The sequence below is a fragment of the Penicillium solitum genome, assembly GCF_028829755.1.
Source record: "Penicillium solitum strain IBT 25940 chromosome Unknown utg000008l_segment0_segment0, whole genome shotgun sequence".
NCBI classification, from domain to species: Eukaryota; Fungi; Ascomycota; class Eurotiomycetes; order Eurotiales; family Aspergillaceae; genus Penicillium; species Penicillium solitum.
The window spans coordinates 4,443,400-4,461,649 of record NW_027072127.1 but is presented as its reverse complement, the minus strand read 5'-3'; the positions used below and the strand labels follow the sequence as shown (position 1 = coordinate 4,461,649).

The 18,250-nt window shown below is 48.5% G+C and overlaps 5 protein-coding genes across 5 annotated transcripts; 4 read left to right on the top strand and 1 right to left on the bottom strand.

Annotated features, from left to right (window-relative positions):
• Positions 1-152: 152 nt before the first annotated feature.
• N7455_010991 (uncharacterized protein) lies at positions 153-2,823 on the bottom strand. The gene is made up of 7 exons (XM_040960107.2): positions 2,626-2,823; positions 2,434-2,546; positions 1,533-2,384; positions 1,388-1,474; positions 1,041-1,336; positions 502-961; positions 153-419 (listed from the first exon to the last, which is right to left on the bottom strand). Exons 1-7 carry the CDS (start codon positions 2,788-2,790, stop codon positions 230-232), a joined length of 2,163 nt encoding a protein of 720 aa, XP_040809513.2. The 5' UTR covers positions 2,791-2,823; the 3' UTR covers positions 153-229.
• Positions 2,824-8,964: 6,141 nt separating this feature from the next.
• N7455_010990 (putative serine/threonine protein kinase) lies at positions 8,965-10,890 on the top strand (the record flags this gene model as incomplete). The annotated part of the gene is made up of 1 exon (XM_040960115.2): positions 8,965-10,890. One exon carries the CDS (start codon positions 8,965-8,967, stop codon positions 10,888-10,890), a length of 1,926 nt encoding a protein of 641 aa, XP_040809457.2.
• A 951-nt stretch (positions 10,891-11,841) lies between these two features.
• Positions 11,842-14,451, top strand: N7455_010989 (Sad1/UNC domain protein; the record flags this gene model as incomplete). Its single annotated transcript, XM_040960066.2, has 1 exon — positions 11,842-14,451. The coding sequence occupies one exon, from the start codon at positions 11,842-11,844 to the stop codon at positions 14,449-14,451; it is 2,610 nt and encodes an 869-aa protein (XP_040809483.2).
• A 458-nt stretch (positions 14,452-14,909) lies between these two features.
• Positions 14,910-15,360, top strand: N7455_010988 (Spo12 family protein; the record flags this gene model as incomplete). The annotated part of the gene is made up of 3 exons (XM_040960069.2): positions 14,910-15,061; positions 15,125-15,214; positions 15,273-15,360. The coding sequence occupies 3 exons, from the start codon at positions 14,910-14,912 to the stop codon at positions 15,358-15,360; spliced, it is 330 nt and encodes a 109-aa protein (XP_040809501.1).
• Positions 15,361-16,205: 845 nt separating this feature from the next.
• Positions 16,206-17,976, top strand: N7455_010987 (uncharacterized protein). The gene is made up of 4 exons (XM_040960045.2): positions 16,206-16,369; positions 16,465-16,710; positions 16,809-17,021; positions 17,090-17,976. Exons 1-4 carry the CDS (start codon positions 16,295-16,297, stop codon positions 17,894-17,896), a joined length of 1,341 nt encoding a protein of 446 aa, XP_040809504.1. The 5' UTR covers positions 16,206-16,294; the 3' UTR covers positions 17,897-17,976.
• The last annotated feature ends 274 nt before the right edge of the window (positions 17,977-18,250 follow it).

Sequence of the window (18,250 nt, the reverse complement as noted above, 5' to 3'; positions counted from 1 at the left end):
GATAAATGAGGCATAGCCCTCGTATATAGACATAGCTATACTGAATGTGATTCGGATCCAAACATTAATTTTGTACTCGAAAGAGAAATAACATACATTAATGAATAATCTACTCAACTCCATGCGCAAATAAACAAATTCCCAGAATGGTAGTTGGAAAGGAGATAGAGATGAACAATAGAAGGCTATATATCTCACATAATATACCTACCCTAAAAGCGCAGAGTACCTAGTTCTCAGGCCATAGATACCGCAGCAGGTCCAGATCCTGCGAAACAGCCGGACTGTGCGCTGCACAATCCTCTAAAAATCCTAACATCTCCTCATTCCAGCGTTCCCAGCCATCCGGCAGTGTCTCGCGGACACGCGAACTTGGCGAATGGGCTATGCAATAGAAGAGCAATATTTGACCAAAGAATCTTGCGAAGAAAAGTCAGTCAAACTCGCCCAAACACATAGACACAGTTGTATGCAGAGGGAGCTGTAGAAGGGATAACTCACTGCGAGCAAAAAGCAAACTTAATCGGAATACAGCTCTTCATTTTGCGGAAGATGCCCTGAGTAATCGGCCAGTCCATTGCATTCTGGAGACCGCTTCGCACTTGCACGAAGTCTTCATCTGTTAGAAGATGCGGGATTCGGAGAGCTTTGTATAAATACGGCCGACCGATGTGGAAGCGCGCGATCATGTGTCGGCCTTTAAGCATGGCGTCTGTTACTGCTATTGCTGGGGAGAGGGGGTGGTTCGGGTCTGTCTGTCTTGGTCTTGGGGAAGAGAGGTGGACTGGAGATGCTATTGAGGCGGACGGGGAGGGGTGGATGGAGGGGGTTGCTGGGGTTGGGTGGGATGAGTATGGGGCGTTGTTGAATTGGATTGTTGTTGGGAGGTTGGTGCGCCATTGTTCTAGTTGGTGGTGCAGCTCGGTATTTATTGCCGGTAGGGGGAAGGTTCCTGAGTCCGCTAGATGGAGGATGGTGTGTTAGAGGATGGATTTTGGCTTTTGTTTTGACTGTTTAGGTGGAATGGCAGGATAACTCACAATAGAAGTAGAGGGAATGGCGGATCCGCGTGAGGATGATGCGGTGGGCTACCTGAGCCAAGAAATGATATTGGAAGTATGAGTCGTCAACTACGCCTGATGAGTTAAAACGGGTTGAGGCGTAGCCGGTTGTTTCGAAGCCGATGAATTTGGGAATTGGGACTTGTTCTTCGAGGCGAGAGAGGCCGCTTGATGGGAGGTGCAGCTCTTGTACGAGAATGGTCTCGTTCATTAAACAGTTCCAGTATACACGGGATTTCATATCGCCTTCCCACTCGTCGAAATTCACATTATGGCTGTATACGAGTCAGTATCATTCAGGTGTTTGTGTATAGGGCAGGACTCACTTCGTCAACATTGATAGACAGCAAGTCGCAGCGCGAGAAATCATTGTCCAAGAGTCCATTGGACGGGGAATCTGGCTATAATATACACTATAAAAGATGAGTATCAATCTGGATATAAAAGTCAGCTTGGGGTATGGATACGTACGAGGAAAGAAGGTAAAATTGACAACTTTGGATATCGTTGTCGCACATCAAAAAGCCGATACGCCGTCGGGCCTCATTGAAAAATCGCAGTCCAGGCTGCTCTTCGTAAACCACGTTGATCCATTCTGGGGGCTCAAATCGATGGCCCTGAGTACCTGGCAAAGGATAATTTCCTTCTTGGTAGGCCATAACAGCGAGACAGCCCAATGCTAGCACGTTAAGTACTATACAGCTCTCTAGATTAAATCCAAAGCTACTCTCGATGGCTGAGCCAAGAGTGAAGGAAAAGAAGAATCCCTTGTCCATAATCGGCGTAGAGGGGTTAAAAACACTGAAGAACGCATCCGCCAGACCTCTGATCATTGCCAACGGAAGTACTTCTAGCCAGTGATCTCCCGCCTGTAATGGATAGGGACTGGCGAACATCGGCAGCGGAGGCCGAGATGATTCCAGTTCAATGACATAGTTTTTCCCGAGCATTTCATAGGCGGCTAGTAACTGCTTCGGGAGGATATGTCTTGCTCCAGGCCACACGATGACACCGTGCTGACTGAAAGAAATCGAGACCCGTCCTGCAGAGTCTGACTTTGGTTGATTCTCTTCAAATTCAAAGTCATCTCCACCCCCAGCTGCTGCGGGTGTGAGGTTATCCCCGATGGGGGGCAGCATTGATAGGGACTGGTTGCCATCGCCGCCGAAGGCAGGCGATAACTGGGTCTGCGGTTCCTGGGCAGGAGGACGAATCTGGCTCCGAAGAGACTGCAGATCACTCAAAATAGACGTTGGTATGTTTTCCAATTTTGTCTCCAGTCGATGGAGAGTGCTCATGATCATCGTGAGAGATTGATCGCGTCTGCAATCGTATAAGCAATTGAAAATAAAAACCATCGAGGGTGACTTACTTTGAAGATTTACGCTCATTATAAACACACTCTAGGCCAAGTGACTTACATAGTCCACACCTCGGCCGCGATTCGTCGCATCTCGTCTTTTTCAAGCGACAAGTCTCACACGCCTATTACTGGGGGTTAGCGGCCGCCGGACGACTCGGTCGCGTCGCAGAACAGAATAGGCGAGTCAACGGGGGCACTTACGACAGTGGCAATGAAGTTCCTGGGCTTCTTAGAGGGTCCGGATAATTGGCCATGCTCTTCCTCGCCAGGGGAGAGCAGGTCCTGAATGGGAAGCAAACCATTATTATCAGGATCGGGTGACATATGCGCGCCTGCCCTGGACTCCTCGAGCGACCGCTTGCTCATTTTGCATCATCGAGAATGGACTTTTTCTCACGGCGTCCTCGGGGTTTGATATTGAGTTGGTCGCTTTTTTTTATCGCGGAGCGCTTGGGGGTTCTCGGCCAATCAGAGGCCATCCTGCTATGAATCATCGCCTCCGTCGCGACTTCAATGGGTGAAATATATCAATCTACGATGTACATGTGTTAGGATATATAAGCTCTTGGTCTATGTATATGTTTTGGTATTTCATGAATCCTAGAAATATGTTAAAGAGATGAGTTTGTTATCAAAGATATATTATCATACAGTGTAGATCCTCCAGGTATAAACCTTGGAAGTCAACATAAAACAACCAAGAGTCTTTATTTTTCGGCATAGGTGCTAGAAACAAATAGAATAGAGAATGACTCAGAGACTAAGTAAAATAACAAACGCAATTTACCTCAGGTACGAAGATTGAAGACAGACAGCCAACCTATGTGATCCGCCTACGTGGCCATGTGTATAACCAGATCCACATCATATCAACAGTTGGGTACCTTGTACTCCGTATATCCGTTGTCAATGTTAATTATTACATATTCAGTGTTGGACTAGACCCAACCCCAAGGGACAGATTGTGAATCCGTTTGCCGATTCCCAACACGACCATTGCATTACGATTCCACTCGCCACAGACCCGAACTGCAATACGCATCGCCATGATCAAATAAACACAGGGTCTAGATGCAAGCGGAGCTCAATGGGTACCAATCCAATCCCAAATACTCCATACTCTGTAAATAGAAGCAAGAAATGACTTCCAAATGTTCATTTGGCCCTGCCTAGGTGGTCTCCACCCTATTACTCATTTTACGTCTCAAATGGGTCTCCCAACGTCACTCAATTATGAAGTCTTAGTTTTTTAATTACAATCTGTATTTCTGAGTTATTAATTTAAGTGTAACAATGATCCACCTTGAGCGGAAAGGGGGATGTCAGGGTGGAATGACGTTGACAGGACCCTGTGGAATGTGGCATGGGATTAAGAAGCCGAAGACGGGGTTTTGTTGATGACTTCTATATTGATAGTTTGCCACCCATATTATCGGGGAATATATGGTAAACAAACATAGCTTAGCCGTTACAAGCGAGAGTGATATGCTCAGATTAAAAATATAAATCCAGATGATAACTATAGTGTTATAAGCGGAACTCCGAACAGAGTAGAGTATACAAGGTGCAATAAAGACATGGGAGAATGTAGGCAATGAACTCCAACAACGGGGCTGGCGAGAGCCGATATGCTGGACATGGTAGCAGTCAATTCATCATCACAGTTTCCCCAGCTAACAAGGCGACAGAGTATAATCTGTAAGGCAAAAAAGGAGGGGAGACATGCCCGTGTTGACTCGGCAACGGGCACGAAGAACTCGTAAAGCATAAATATATTGACACAGCATGAAAGTTCTTTCGCGCGTTGCGCCCGATAAAAAAAAAAAAAAAAAGCCTCAGACAATATCGACCCTTGCATTGACCTTGAAAATTCCAATCTTTGTTTTCTTTTCCTGCAGCAGCGCGGAGTCGTACACGGAGAAAAAGAGACCTACAGGAGGCTGGGATCGCCCTACGATTCCGTACATCGTGCAATGCAACTGCATGTTGATGTCCTGGAGATGTGCATACAACATACTCCGTACAGTACTCCGTAGTTGCACAGGCCATATGCAGTGCGCCGGTTCCTTCAACGTATCCTAATCTAAAGTCATATTGGGCTTACACGCTCGGACTAAAAAATATATAGAGTGTAATATAGCTTTGGCTCCGGTTTGCGTATATAGGGAGGAAAAAAGAATAAATATGCAGAGTACATGTTTAATATGAGATATTGGATTAATATAATATACTACAACATACGAGGTTAGTCCAATTGAGGAGAATCAGCTGAGACCAAAATCCGGGGAAGTGGTCCCATAGCGATCGGTTATCTCACCCCCTCTTTTTTACTTGGCATGTCCATTCTCTTATTCTCTCTTATTCCCTTATTCTCCTATATTGTCTTGTCGTATACGATGATAAGCATAATTCCATCGTTATCTACTCCATATGTACTCCGTACATTTAGTTTAATGCTACCGCCACACCACTATCGGGCTTAGATAGCACATGGACTATCATGACCCTTCAAATACCGTCTAACATGGTTTCAAAATTCAGAACTCGTCCGGATATGATCATGGAATGACGATCGTGCGGGGTATGGTATGATAATCCATGATAGTCCATGATAGTCTACTCGGTACTATGATAATGATGATTCTCAAGGTTCGAATTGAACCATGGACATCTTATCTACTCATTTGTATGTTGTTCTTCCGACCTCGGGAGGTTGAGGATGGACTCTCTTATCGTCCCTATCGGAGGAAGTATCCTCCACTCAAATCACTGCCCCAAAACGTCTATACTCGGGAGTGTGCTCCGTAGATTTGATAAGGCAATTCGTATCTCATATCTCACATCATATCGCAAATGTCGGATTCGGAAGATAAGTCCAGCCTCCGGTATCATATTTATCACTGTATGTTACGGAGGACATTGTGTAGTCATGTACGGAGTACGGAGTATGTGGCTATGTACGCAAAACCACGCAAGCGTACCCCTAACGTAAACCTAGAGAAGAGACACGTTTCAACCCATATCTAGGGTCAGGGTTGATAGGGCGGTTGTATGGGATTTATCATTGGAGTCGGCTTTTAGACGCTGATCGCTTTCTTTTGATGCATGAGCAACGTTAGATGACGAATGGCTTTTATGGAGGGTTTAATGTAGACTAGACTACGCGTAGGTTTTGTATATAATATATAAACATAAATATATTATATGCAGCATATCGTGTACGGACATTATTATTGATGTTATACGCTGTACTCGGCGAGGAGACTGCATGAAAGGGACCGGGAATGATAATCATGGAGCCAACTGTAGTGGCTGATGGATGATGGAGGGGGAGATCAGGACCAGAAACTGAGCCGTGCACATATCCTTTCTGCAGATCTCCCTGCAATACTCCGACATACAAAAGAAGTGCAACAAAGATTATCTTATGTACACTATATTGCGTGCGAATATATGATATGTTAGGTACGATGCACCCAGGGAACACTGTACCGAAAGGGGGTGGATGTCTCCATATACAATGTATGTACCTACAGCCGAAGAATTCGATTGGGAGGGTTGAGATTTCCGACAGGAATGGTCATAGAAATGGGGTGATGATACACAAAATGGATGGGACGTCGCGTGATGCACATGAGTTGCCGGAGACCGAAGTCGTGCCACATATCCACAGCAACTCTATCGTTTCAAGAGTTCGGGTACTATGTACTCCGTACTTCTGAGCATGCTTTGAATGGAACAGTGTACATAATGTGTACCTATCAACTTGAGACCTGCAAGGTTTGACCTTGCAGGTCGCAGGAGGCGGTCAAACCTGATCTAAGGCTAGGCCATCTGGGCAACGAGGGCTTCCCCTTCACCGCTTGACAGGGCTGCGTGGGTGTCTGAAAGGTGGTTGGGGACTCATGACAAGTTGGGTGCACGCTCCACTCAAAGGACAACATACGTGTTCTTGTCGTTGGGGTGAGATGGTTCTCCAATGTCCTTTTACTAGAGACACATCAGTAATTGGGTCCGATCCATATACAAGATACTACAAAGTATATTGTACTGAGTGATGATCATACATTGTTTCCCGCTGATATAGAAGATAGTCGCATTTGCATCAAAACCCCGCAAACCATATATTGGTTCGATAATATGGGTCAGACAGATCTTGTCTCGTAAATCCCGCGCGGCAAAGAATAACGTTAATAGTGCAGCAAATGGTGTAACTGGGAAAGAATTAATAGAAAAAAAGAAAACAATAAAAATAAAACCAAACCCTTGAAAGCTAGTCTAAGGTACCTGTAGTCTAGGATGGTCCACACCATCCGAAACGAGTTCCGTTGTGCATGAGTACCTGCGGAAAGGGTACCTTCCCATAGGCACAGCACATAAAGTACATAAAGTACGGAGTACATACACAACTTGAGAACGGACAAAGTAAATCCGACTGCAGTAGGTATCCGGGGTGAACCAATCAGAAGAGATCACGCCATCCCACTCTATCGCGTCATGCAGCCTGTAAATAGTGGCCGAATCATCTATTCTGATTGGCTGGTCTCCCCAGAATTGGCTGCGCAATTATACGCATTGGGATTAGTGCGCCACCCTGATCCGCCCTCGGCCGACGAAACTCCAGAAAGGGCCTGCCCCTGCTGGTGTCAACCGTCATTGTGACTGGCCTGTCTCTGAACCAGAATCTCGAAAGTTTGGGATGTTCGAAGTCTGAAGTCTGAAGTCTGAAGTCTGAAAGATAGGACTCTTGGGTAAATGATGTGATGGGCGACCTTGTAGGAAATGGCAACCAACAATGGAATTTAACGTTATCGCGTTATTGTAGACATTGATTTCAACATTTGAACATTTGACGATAATCGAGATCACGTAGACGGTTGACGTCTTTTACCCAAGGATAAGGAATGCCTGGAAGGTTCATGAAACTTGGAGAGCCTGGACGATGACCCATCGTTATTACCGGTATTCATTCCATACGTTACCAGTTTCCCCGGGAGACGAAAACGGGCCAAGGACCTTCGGGTGCCGGTCAAATTGGGTGGAATTGGGTGGAATCAGGTCGACAATGTAGATCACACGGATGAACCGCCCACGAGGGAAGTCCCGTATCTTACGGTATCGTACGGTATGACCAATCATTTTGCCTCTCCAATTCCCCTCACGCCTTTACAACACCTCTCTCCCTGGCTCCTTCTCTCTCTCCCCTTATACCATCAACATCCATCTTCCCTCGTTCCCTATCATCTTCTCTTTCGCTCCCCTATTTTCCATCTCTCTTTCCCGCCTTCCTACTTTCCGAATCCTCTCTCACCCCATCACCTACCCGTTACCTTCATATTACTTCCAACGCATCCAAGGTTACCAACATCCCCGTGTCTGCTTGCCAACATATCAAGACACCACCAACCCTGGACGGACTATACTCTTCTATCGACAACTTCAAACTCGAAGGTCTGATCCTGGTCTACCTTTGACAGAAGAGTATTTCTCTCCCACTCTCCGTCCCAAACCCCTTTTCCTCGGTCTTCCGGGTCCACCCTGAGCTCGGGTGACTCACTTCCATCAACTTGATAAAAGGGTCCCAATTCCGGTCTGTTGGATTGCAATTGTGCTATCCATACCTTCAGCCTTCGTCACTCCAATCCACACGAAGGTGTTCCCTGCGTTGTGGGCAATCATACGTTGCTTCGGTCGAGCCTTGTCGTGAGAGCACTTCCGGAGTTTCATACCTCAGGGGCAACCTGGCATCGAGTACCTCTCCTTTTCCAGCTTGGATTAGAAGGGTGCTCTACCGGATCCCTCAATTCGCCCAACCAATTTGCCCAACAATACGATCTGGCCTCATGACTCACTAATCCCAATTATCTTCAACTTGAGTCACGGCCCTCCAACCTTGAACCCGGTGTTCATAGGATTCTTTCCCGTTTTTTCTCCTATACATCTTTGACCTTTTTCAATTACGATATTACGCAGCGCTTTATCTCGACTCTCTTCGATTCATCCGGTATCAGGCCGACTTTCAAACACTTGTCCATTGCCTTTTGACACATTCGTGTCGTCCACTTGGGACCCCTTCCCGTTAACCAACGAAAAACGATATACAAATGAGCACATAACGGTCTTTACCCATTTCCTTAGCGTCAACAACCCTTCCCGGGTCCATTCACCTACGCCGTTGCGGCATCATTCTCTCCTCTTTTCATCTGTCCATCAACTTTCATCAGTACATTTTTTTTTATATGACATTTCGACTCAGTCAGGATTCTCTTCATCTCAATATCCTGACTTCCCCCGGCTCCTCTTTTCGCCCGTCTCGCTTTACCTTGGGACCCCGCGCCTGATACTTCTCTTCGTTGTTCGTTTAATATTCATTAGCCTGGTTGCTTTTTGATTGTCATACTTCGACAACGCTTAAGTGTTCTTTTGAGCGGCTCATAGACTTGTTTTCACTTCATCTCTTTGTTGAAGCATTACATCAGCCCGTTCCCCCATTCCATATCATCTCTGCATTCGTCCTTTTTCCGGGATCATCAGGCCAACATGTCGACCATGGAGTGCTTGAAGGAAGAATTCGTTGAGGGCCAACTTTTGGATGGTCGTTTTCAAACTGTCGCCCCTCTTAACCATGGGTCTTTTGGAATGGTTTTCCTTGCTACAGATACCAAGACGGGCGAAGATGTTGCTATCAAACGTCTAATCAAGGCCTCAACGAATTCCTCTGAAGATCGCTCCGAAGAACTCGAGTGTCACCGACGGTTTGGTTTCCATTCGAACCTGGTCAACCTGATTCACACGTTCGACACCGAGACTCATAAATACATTGTTTTGGAGTACTGTGCCAATGGAGATCTATACGAGGCCATTCGCCTTAACCGTGGTCCACTGGAGACCGAACACGTTCGGGATTTCATGCTGCAGCTGATTAGTGCCGTCGACTTCATGCATGCCAAGGGCTTGTTTCACCGTGACATCAAGCCGGAGAATATCTTCCTGACACAGGATGGCTCCATGAAGTTAGGCGACTTTGGTCTCGCTACGCAAGAGTCATGGTGTTACGAGGCGTGTGTTGGCAGCGACCGCTACATGGCCCCCGAGCAATATGATCCGACCATGACTGGATACTCTCCCGCCAAGGCCGACATCTGGTCTGTTGGTATCTGTCTGTTGAACATTTTGTTTGCTCGTAATCCCTTTGTCACCCCCACCGAGTCCGATGTACTCTTCGCGGATTATGTGCGTGATCGCCAGTCGCTCTTCGACATCTTCCCCAACATGTCCCAGGACACTTACGAGATCCTGACCCATGCCTTGACCATTGATCCATCCAAGCGGTCTTTGTCGGAGGTGCGTGAGTGCATCATCCGGGCGATCTCTTTCACTACCGATGACGAATCTCTTGATGAGTTTTGCACCGAAGACCGCGAGGTGGTTGCTGCCAGCGCCAACCGCGAACCCCTTCGCACCCCGTCCCTCCAGAGCCCCCATGTCAACCAGGGAGATTCTTTCCCATGGGCCAAGGCGCTACAGTCGAGCCCTCCTCAAGCTATCCGACAACTATCTGCCATTCCGGACAACGAGAGCTACACCGAGGATCTGTTCCCGGCTTCCGAAGCTGCTGGATCCTCGTGGTTCTCATCTCGCATGGAAACTCCATCAGTGGCTTCTGTTTTGGACTCTCAGCTCAGTGATTCCTTTGTCTTGCTCAACCTTCGCAAGCGTCAGGCGCCATCGCTTCCTCGCTCTGATCCTGTTTCCATCACTGGATCACTGCCGTCTCATGCAACAAAGCCCCTCCCTTCTTTGTCGATGGTCTTTGGTAACAAAGGTGCCGACAAGATCTCAAAGAGCTGGTGCGACATGTGGGACGAAGAGGAGGAGGAGTCTGAGAATGAGGATCTCGCCGTGGCCCAACGACGGGAGCAGAACTCTCGCAGCTGGAGCCAAGAGAGCCAGGGAGCAGCCCTCCCAAGATTGCGCGAGCCGGACTCCGCTTCACTCAACCAACGCTCTCCAGGCCCCGATGAGGATCTGAAGATGGAACCTAACGTGCTTGGGGATCTTTCTCTGGACGAAGACAGCGACTCAAGTGCGTCAAGTAGCACGCCTCGCCCCTTCCGGAGCTCTGTAGAAGAGCCCTCTAGTGCCGATAAGTGGTCGATGCTTGGTGATGTGCGACGCAAGTACAAACCCGAGGACGAACCCCGCAAGTACAAGCCTCGCAAGTCGCGTGAGGTGTTTGGCCCCAAGAGCGTTGCTGTCAATGCTCGGCGACACGATTGGGGTCGAGGCACTTGCGGATACCAGACCAAATCCAAGCCCGCATCGCCTGTGGACGCTCGCCGCCGCCATTTGCTCGAACGACAGGATTGGCGCAGCAATGCCTCTAACAGCTTCCTTCCTCATGACAATGGAAGCATCGACGATGATCTCGATCTCGTGGGTGGGTGGCATGATGCTCACTTCTAGGGTGCTCGGTATTCGCTTGCACTTCACTCTACCCTTACCCTATACTCTCCCCTCATGTTGATGTCTGCTTGCATGTTTCGATTCAGTTGGGAAAAAAAAAAGTTCAAAATTACCCACGATAAATTAATGTTCCGCTTTCTTGTCTTTTGTCTCTTTGTTCTCGGATTGAGTGTTTCGTCTGTTTCCGTCTGTCCTCAACGGTGCACTGCCACGTGCATTGCATCACGCTCCCTGGTCGTCCACACTGTTTTTTTTTTTATTTCTTCCTGTACAATATCAGACCAAGGGTCACGGACACTGACGGAGACGACGAATACGAAAAACCACAAAAAGGTTAGAAGGCTGACTCGGAATGCGTTGGCGGATTTTTGATTCTGACGGGAGGCTTTCGCATACCATACGAACTACACGGTTGGCGTGGATTCTTCAGGGAAAAGGTGGAATGAGTTGCGGTGAAGTCGATCCTGGTAGGATGACTTGGTGAAACAATCGCGGCCGTTTTCTCTCGCTTGAGTTATACTGTAACTAGTTATGAGACAGTCCAAAGGGAAAATTGATCATCATCCGCGAAGAATTGAGTTCTCTGTAAATCTTTAGATCAGTAGTCTGTAGTTATAGTCTTAATTGAATGATGAATCGAATCTACTTTGTCGTGGAGCCCTGAAGCCCGTTTGAAAGGCGGTCAGAGCCAACCCGGTGCCGAGATGCCACCGGTCCACTTGGACCTGCCATTTGTTCCACTCTGATCCATTTCTTGCTGGAGACCGCCATTTGTCGCCAAGCTCGGCTTTGCTTAATCGCTATCTCTCGCACTAAGAGTGAAATACAAACCCCCCGAGTCGATTGCTCTTATTCCCAGCCACGATGTGCATGGCACGCAGGTCGACCTGATAGCTTGAACTCACCGAGGAAGCTATACAAGTGCGACTATTTGATCATCAAACCGACAGCATGTTGACCGCGGGCCGGTCATTGACTTCCTGGATATACTGCGCCTCGATCCTTTTGGCTCTCTGCCACAACGCGCTCTCCAATGCGACCGCCCAGCCACCCCAGAGCGGGGCGCAGCGTGCGCTGCCTACGACACCAGTGACAAGATGTCCGGCGAAGAGTACCTGGCAGACGGAGGCGGAGCTCTTCCACCTCCCACCGTGTCTGGAGACGCGCTGGGGACCGGGTCGCGATATGTACCTTGCTTCGGCAGCACCCGATCCGGTCGTTAATCCACCTGCTATCTCAAGCGGGACGCCAGAAGAGACGGCGAGAACGATTCCAGAGCAAAACGCAGAGCAGGATCAAGATACAGACTCGCTATTAGATGGCGCCAGTTTCCTCTCATTTGAGGACTGGAAGAAGCAGAACCTAGCGAAGGTTGGACAATCAGCCGAGAATGTCGGAGGGAACAGACGTGTCGCGGCAGCTGGAAAGGAAGACCGTCGGCAGCCGGCAGGAATCAATAATGCCTTAGATTCGCTGGGTGACGATTCCGAGATCGAGTTGGACTTTGGTGGGTTCGGCGCTGAGACGCCCGAAGCCAGCCCTACCGCTTGGGGCTCACATATCCCGTCGCGTGAGGCTGGGCAGGCGGGGAACGCGGATGGAAGAGGCAAAGTGGATGTACATGGGCAGGGTGCGCTCCAAAGAGACGCGTCGCGCCGTAAGGATGCTGGCACCACTTGCAAGGAGCGGTTCAACTATGCTTCCTTTGACTGCGCAGCTACGGTGCTGAAGACGAATCCCGAGTGCAAGGGTTCCTCTTCTGTGTTGATTGAGAATAAGGATAGCTATATGCTCAATGAGTGTCGCGCTCAGAACAAATTTCTTATCTTGGAACTGTGCGATGATATTCTGGTTGATACGGTTGTCCTTGCAAACTATGAGTTCTTCAGCTCTATCTTCCACACATTCCGGGTTAGTGTCTCGGATCGGTATCCCGCGAAACCGGATCAGTGGAAAGAACTTGGTGTCTATGAGGCACGCAACACTCGTGAGGTGCAAGCTTTCGCAGTAGAGAATTCGCTTATTTGGGCTCGATACCTCCGAGTTGAATTCCTCACGCACTATGGGCATGAGTTCTTCTGCCCTATCAGCTTAATTCGGGTGCATGGTACCACCATGATGGAAGAGTACAAGCATGGCGAGAGCTCTGACCGCGCTGAGGTTGAGGAGTTGGAGGCCAGTGAAGCTAATCAGCTCCTTGAAGATCTGGAGACCAAGCCTGTTGAGGTGCCTGTTGATGTGCCAGTCGAGGTGCCAGTGGAGAAATTGATTCCTGAGGTGGAACCTAGCCTTACAATGGATGAGATTTGTCCGAACCCTGTATCAGAGGCCGTGTCGCCTTTTGCGAAACGAAATGATGGAGATATATGCGACATCACTGATGGGCCGCCTGTTGCGACTCCGTCCACGTCAGCCACAACGGATCAGACCAATCCACCACCGAAACAGAACTCTACTGCTGCAGTTGAAGGCAGTCCCTCCGCGACCAATGCCGGATTATCTGCGCCCCAAAAAGGTGAGGATACCCGAAAGCAGGGCGAGCCTGCCAAACATGTCGTGACCGCTCCAGATGCCTCAAGCGTATCTTCGGAGCCTACTCAGGAGAACGCTACATCCGAGACCATCGGGAAAGTCACCACCAATGCCAAAGAGGAGCAGAGCATTCCTCCCCCGGAGTCGACGAGACCTACAAACACTCAACCGCCATCTGCAAATCCCACGACCCAAGAATCTTTCTTTAAATCTGTCCACAAGCGGCTCCAGATGCTCGAGTCGAACTCTACCCTGTCTCTTCTTTATATCGAGGAACAGTCTCGCATCTTGCGCGATGCGTTCAACAAGGTGGAGAAACGGCAGCTAGCAAAGACATCTACCTTCCTGGAAAACCTCAACGTAACTGTTCTCAATGAATTAAGAGAATTCCGTGAGCAGTACGATCATGTTTGGAAGTCTGTTGCCCTTGAATTCGAACACCAGCGCATGCAGTACCACCAAGAAGTCCAGTCCCTCAGCGGCCAGCTCGGTGTGCTTGCCGACGAACTAGTTTTCCAAAAGAGAGTCACCGTGATCCAGAGCATCATGGTCCTCTGCTGCTTTGCCCTCGCCCTGTTCTCACGGGGGTCAGGAAACAACTATATGGAGTTCCCGGCTGTTCAAAGAATGGTCGCTCGGTCTTACAGTCTGCGGTCTTCATCCCCAATTTTTGCCTCCCCGTCGGCTAGTCCGGGATCGACACGCCCAACTTCGTCCTCATACCGTGAGAACAGTGGTCATCGCAGAAATATCTCTGACTCGTCCGATCAAGATAGCGCTGCTAGTCCGACCACGCCCTATTCCCCGCCGACTCCTACATCCTCTTCTCCAGAAAGAGATGTTGAGGAGACGGATAAGGTGGAAGAACCTACCTCTCCTGAGTCTATGTCCGTGCCTACTCTGGCAACACCACAACCCCGTTCTCAGAGTACGCCGCCTGTATTAAATGGGCGCCCTGTTGGCCTGGATATGACTACACCGGCTGATGATGAGCTGGGTACGGATAACCCACGGTCGCTTGAGCTGTGATCCTCCCCTCAACGGCTATAATGGCTTTAGCCATACTTTACGACGCACCTTGCATTCTGATCTTTCTAGCGCTTTGCATCTGTACACTGTACTATGTACTCTATTGTGTGTACGCTTGGACGACACCATGATTCCCACTAGTTTAATTCTGTGTTTACTATTTTTATTTTGTTTACTACTGTGATTACTGTGATTAGAGTTCATTACATTCCTTAAAAACCAAACTCAGATATCCATAATTAACAGCCTGTAATAAGTGCCAACTTGGATATCCAAGGTCATTGAGGGAATATGTTGTGGCGTCATACTCGGTTGCCCAGCCAACAATCTCAGCCCCAACACACACGTTTTTCATCTTATCCGATTTGTTTTTGTTAACCTTCTTCCCTTTCAATCCTCCAATATTACACACTACATACTACTACACATCTCTCTTCAAACCCTTACACATCCACAAAATGGACGCAACCACACAAGCCCAGCCTCTGGCTGACCGCTCAACCAACACCCACCTGACCAGCGCCAGCGACAAGACCGACCTTAAGGGTTCAGACATCTCATCAATGGAGTACCACCGCCAGGTGTTGCAGGGCAAAGTGACAAGCGAGGAGTGAGTATTGTCAAATCTTCTGTCTTTTCTGTTATAATCCAAGAAACTAACCTATCATAACAGACAACCCACCTCCTACGTCTCCCCCTCAGACGAACTCATGAGCCCCTGCACAAAGAAGTTGAGCGATATCAAGGGCAAGCGGTTCAAGAAGTATGTGATTTCCCTTGGACTTGATATACTTTGGAACCTCCAAACTAACCAACTGCAGTGCCGGCAAGCCCCAGTCGCTGTTCGCTAAGCTCGGCAAGAAGAGCTACGAGCAATCCTCCGCCGAGCAGGGCCGGACTGAAAACTAGAAAGACCTAGGTCTTTTGGAGATGTTTTTGGTCTTTCATATTCGATTCTTTCTTTCTTTTTTCCCCCTCTCAGACTCTGGTTCTATGGTCTTTCCTTCGATCTCTTTTACTCGGCGCCGGTCGCTGTGTCGGATGCATTGAGGAAAGGCAGATTTGAGATCTTGGATATGATCAGAGGTCTTGAGTTGGGATTCTTCTTTCTATATGTTTTTTTTTCTTCTTCTTTTTGTGATGACCTGCAATGCCTTCTTTTTTTTTTTGTGTGTACGGGGTATGGGATGGATGGAACTGTAATTGGGATATCTCATGGAGCACATTGGAATCCATGCAATCAAACCTTTTCTTTGGTTAGGACTTTTATATTTTGGGATAGCTATACGTAGGGTACTATTCCTCCAGGCTACTAACCATGTTATGGCTCCTCGGTCAATTTCCTATATACAGACCTCGGTATATCTGAATGACTGTCATTTTCGGAAAGAACTTGATGTAGGACTCGGAGCTATCTTTCTGGCTTCTTTTGATTTGCCCGCTTTTTATTTCTCTCCCTGAAATGGTTGCTGATGTCTTTGCTTTTTTCTTGTAGTACCTTGGCATGACCAGCTTTTAGCTAGATCTAGAGTTATACAAAGTGATAACTAGCGAACAATGATCCAGTATTAGCAATAATATTAGTCCTGCATATAGTTTCCATAATTGTAAATGTAGGTTTCGGAGATGTGGCCGATTTAGCTGAAATGTGTCGTGAACCTGCCATCTCCAAATGCTCCGGTTAGTCGTTGGCCTCAGCCGAGGCACCTGGCCAAAATCCGTCGGCTTCTCCACCTTCTCCGCAATTCTGCGATGGGCTGACCTCCTCTCTCTATATTTCCTTTATATCCCCCGTATATTCTGATCTTCGGATATTTTACATTAATCATTCTTCACATCCAAAATGTCCGCCTCTTCCCGTATCCCACCCATTGCCCAGCCGTTCGTTAGCGAACAGGCCAAGCGGACCCTTGACTTGGTAACTCATCCCCAATACCTTACCCCAGAACAGGAACCACCAAGAACCTCCGAGTTCACGTTTTCATTTTATATTTAGTGCTAACATGCCCCCAGGTCGAGGAATTCGTTGAAAAAGACTGCATCCCCGCCGATACCGTCTTCGCAGCCCAGCTCGGCGAAGGCGAGAAGCGATGGACCACCACCCCCGCCGTCTTGGAGGGCCTGAAGGAGAAGGCCAAGAAGCTCGGTCTCTGGAACATGTTCCTGCCTAAGAACCACTTCACTCAGGGCGCTGGATTCTCAAACTTGGAATATGGATTGATGGCCGAGTTGCTCGGCAAGAGCAAGGTTGCCTCGGAGGTGGGTTATTCTATTCTTCATCTGGCGCATTGCTTTACTCGCTGGAGACGTCCTACAAATTGATGTGATTGATCGCTGACTATCATACTTATCACCAGGCTACCAACAATGCCGCCCCAGATACCGGCAACATGGAAGTGTTCGCCAAGTACGGCAATGACGCACAAAAGAAGCAGTGGCTTGCGCCCTTGCTGGAGGGCAAGATCCGCTCTGCTTTCCTCATGACCGAGCCAGACGTCGCATCTAGCGATGCCACAAATATTGAGCTTAACATCCGCCGCGAGGGCAACGAATACGTCCTAAATGGCTCGGTATGTACCTCTCCCATCCCTATGGAACCACTTCTTGTCCTAAACAACCTCTAACAACCAATCTACAGAAATGGTGGTCCTCCGGCGCCGGCGATCCCCGCTGCGCAGTCTACCTGGTAATGGGCAAGACCGACCCCACAAACCCCGACACCTACAAGCAGCAATCCGTCATCCTCGTCCCAGCCGGACTCCCAGGCATCACAGTGCACCGCATGTTGACAGTATACGGATACGACGATGCTCCCCACGGCCACGGCCACATCACATTCAAGGACGTGCGCGTCCCTGCAGCAAACATGGTCCTCGGCGAGGGCCGCGGCTTCGAGATCATCCAGGGCCGTCTCGGACCCGGTCGCATCCACCACGCCATGCGTGCGATTGGAGCAGCCGAGCGCGCTCTCGAGTGGTTGATTGCCCGCGTCAACGACGAGCGCAAGATGACCTTCGGCAAGCCTTTAGTTGCGCACGGCGTTATCCTTGAGTGGATTGCCAAGTCGCGGATTGAGGTCGATGCTGCCCGTTTCGTTGTCTTGAATGCTGCTATCAAGATCGATCAGGGTGATGCTAAGAGCGCGCTGAAGGAGATCGCTCAGGCTAAGGTTCTCGTTCCTCAGACTGCGCTTACTATCATTGATCGTGCTGTTCAAGCTTATGGTGCTGCTGGTGTTTGTCAGGATACCCCGCTTGCGTATCTGTGGGCTGGTATTCGTACTCTGCGTATTGCGGATGGTCCTGATGAGGTTCACTTGCAGCAGTTGGGTAAGCGCGAGAACAAGTCTCGCAAGGATGCGGTTACTGCTAAGTTGAACTGGCAGCGTGAGGAGTCTGATCGCCTGCTTGCTGCTTCTGGGTTCAAGCCTAAGAGCCATCTTTGAAAGGATTTAGAGATATTTTATGATATAGTCTGCTGCTTGGTTCGGTTAAATAAGAATGCATGAACATTGCTCCGTTTTTACTTGGCTTTTGGTATTAAAGTCTCTTATGTCGCACTTGATGGTCTTACGGTAGAAGAGAAGTGATATAGAATCAAGTGAATGAATGACTGGTATAAATCGTTATTCAACTCGTAAAAAACCGAACGCCAAAAAGATGATTCCTCAACAAAACATGAGCATGAACATGGACATAAACATTCAATCCCGACATGACATGAAAAATCCCATATGTAGGACCATTTATCAATTCATTCACCCCAAGACCCATGAGCCCAAGAATGATACCTCGTAGAG

Bases quoted from the DNA above. Each gene is read 5' to 3' on its own strand.
- N7455_010991 (XM_040960107.2), bottom strand. From the start codon at position 2,790: ATGAGCAAGCGGTCGCTCGAGGAGTCCAGGGCAGGCGCGCATATGTCA. The intron at 1,475-1,532 runs GTACGTATCCAT...CATCTTTTATAG, and splicing joins CAATTTTACCTTCTTTCCTC to TGTATATTATAGCCAGATTC. The intron at 420-501 runs GTGAGTTATCCC...TTTCTTCGCAAG, and splicing joins AAGTTTGCTTTTTGCTCGCA to ATTCTTTGGTCAAATATTGC.
- N7455_010987 (XM_040960045.2), top strand. From the start codon at position 16,295: ATGTCCGCCTCTTCCCGTATCCCACCCATTGCCCAGCCGTTCGTTAGC. The intron at 16,711-16,808 runs GTGGGTTATTCT...ACTTATCACCAG, and splicing joins AGAGCAAGGTTGCCTCGGAG to GCTACCAACAATGCCGCCCC. The intron at 17,022-17,089 runs GTATGTACCTCT...ACCAATCTACAG, and splicing joins AATACGTCCTAAATGGCTCG to AAATGGTGGTCCTCCGGCGC.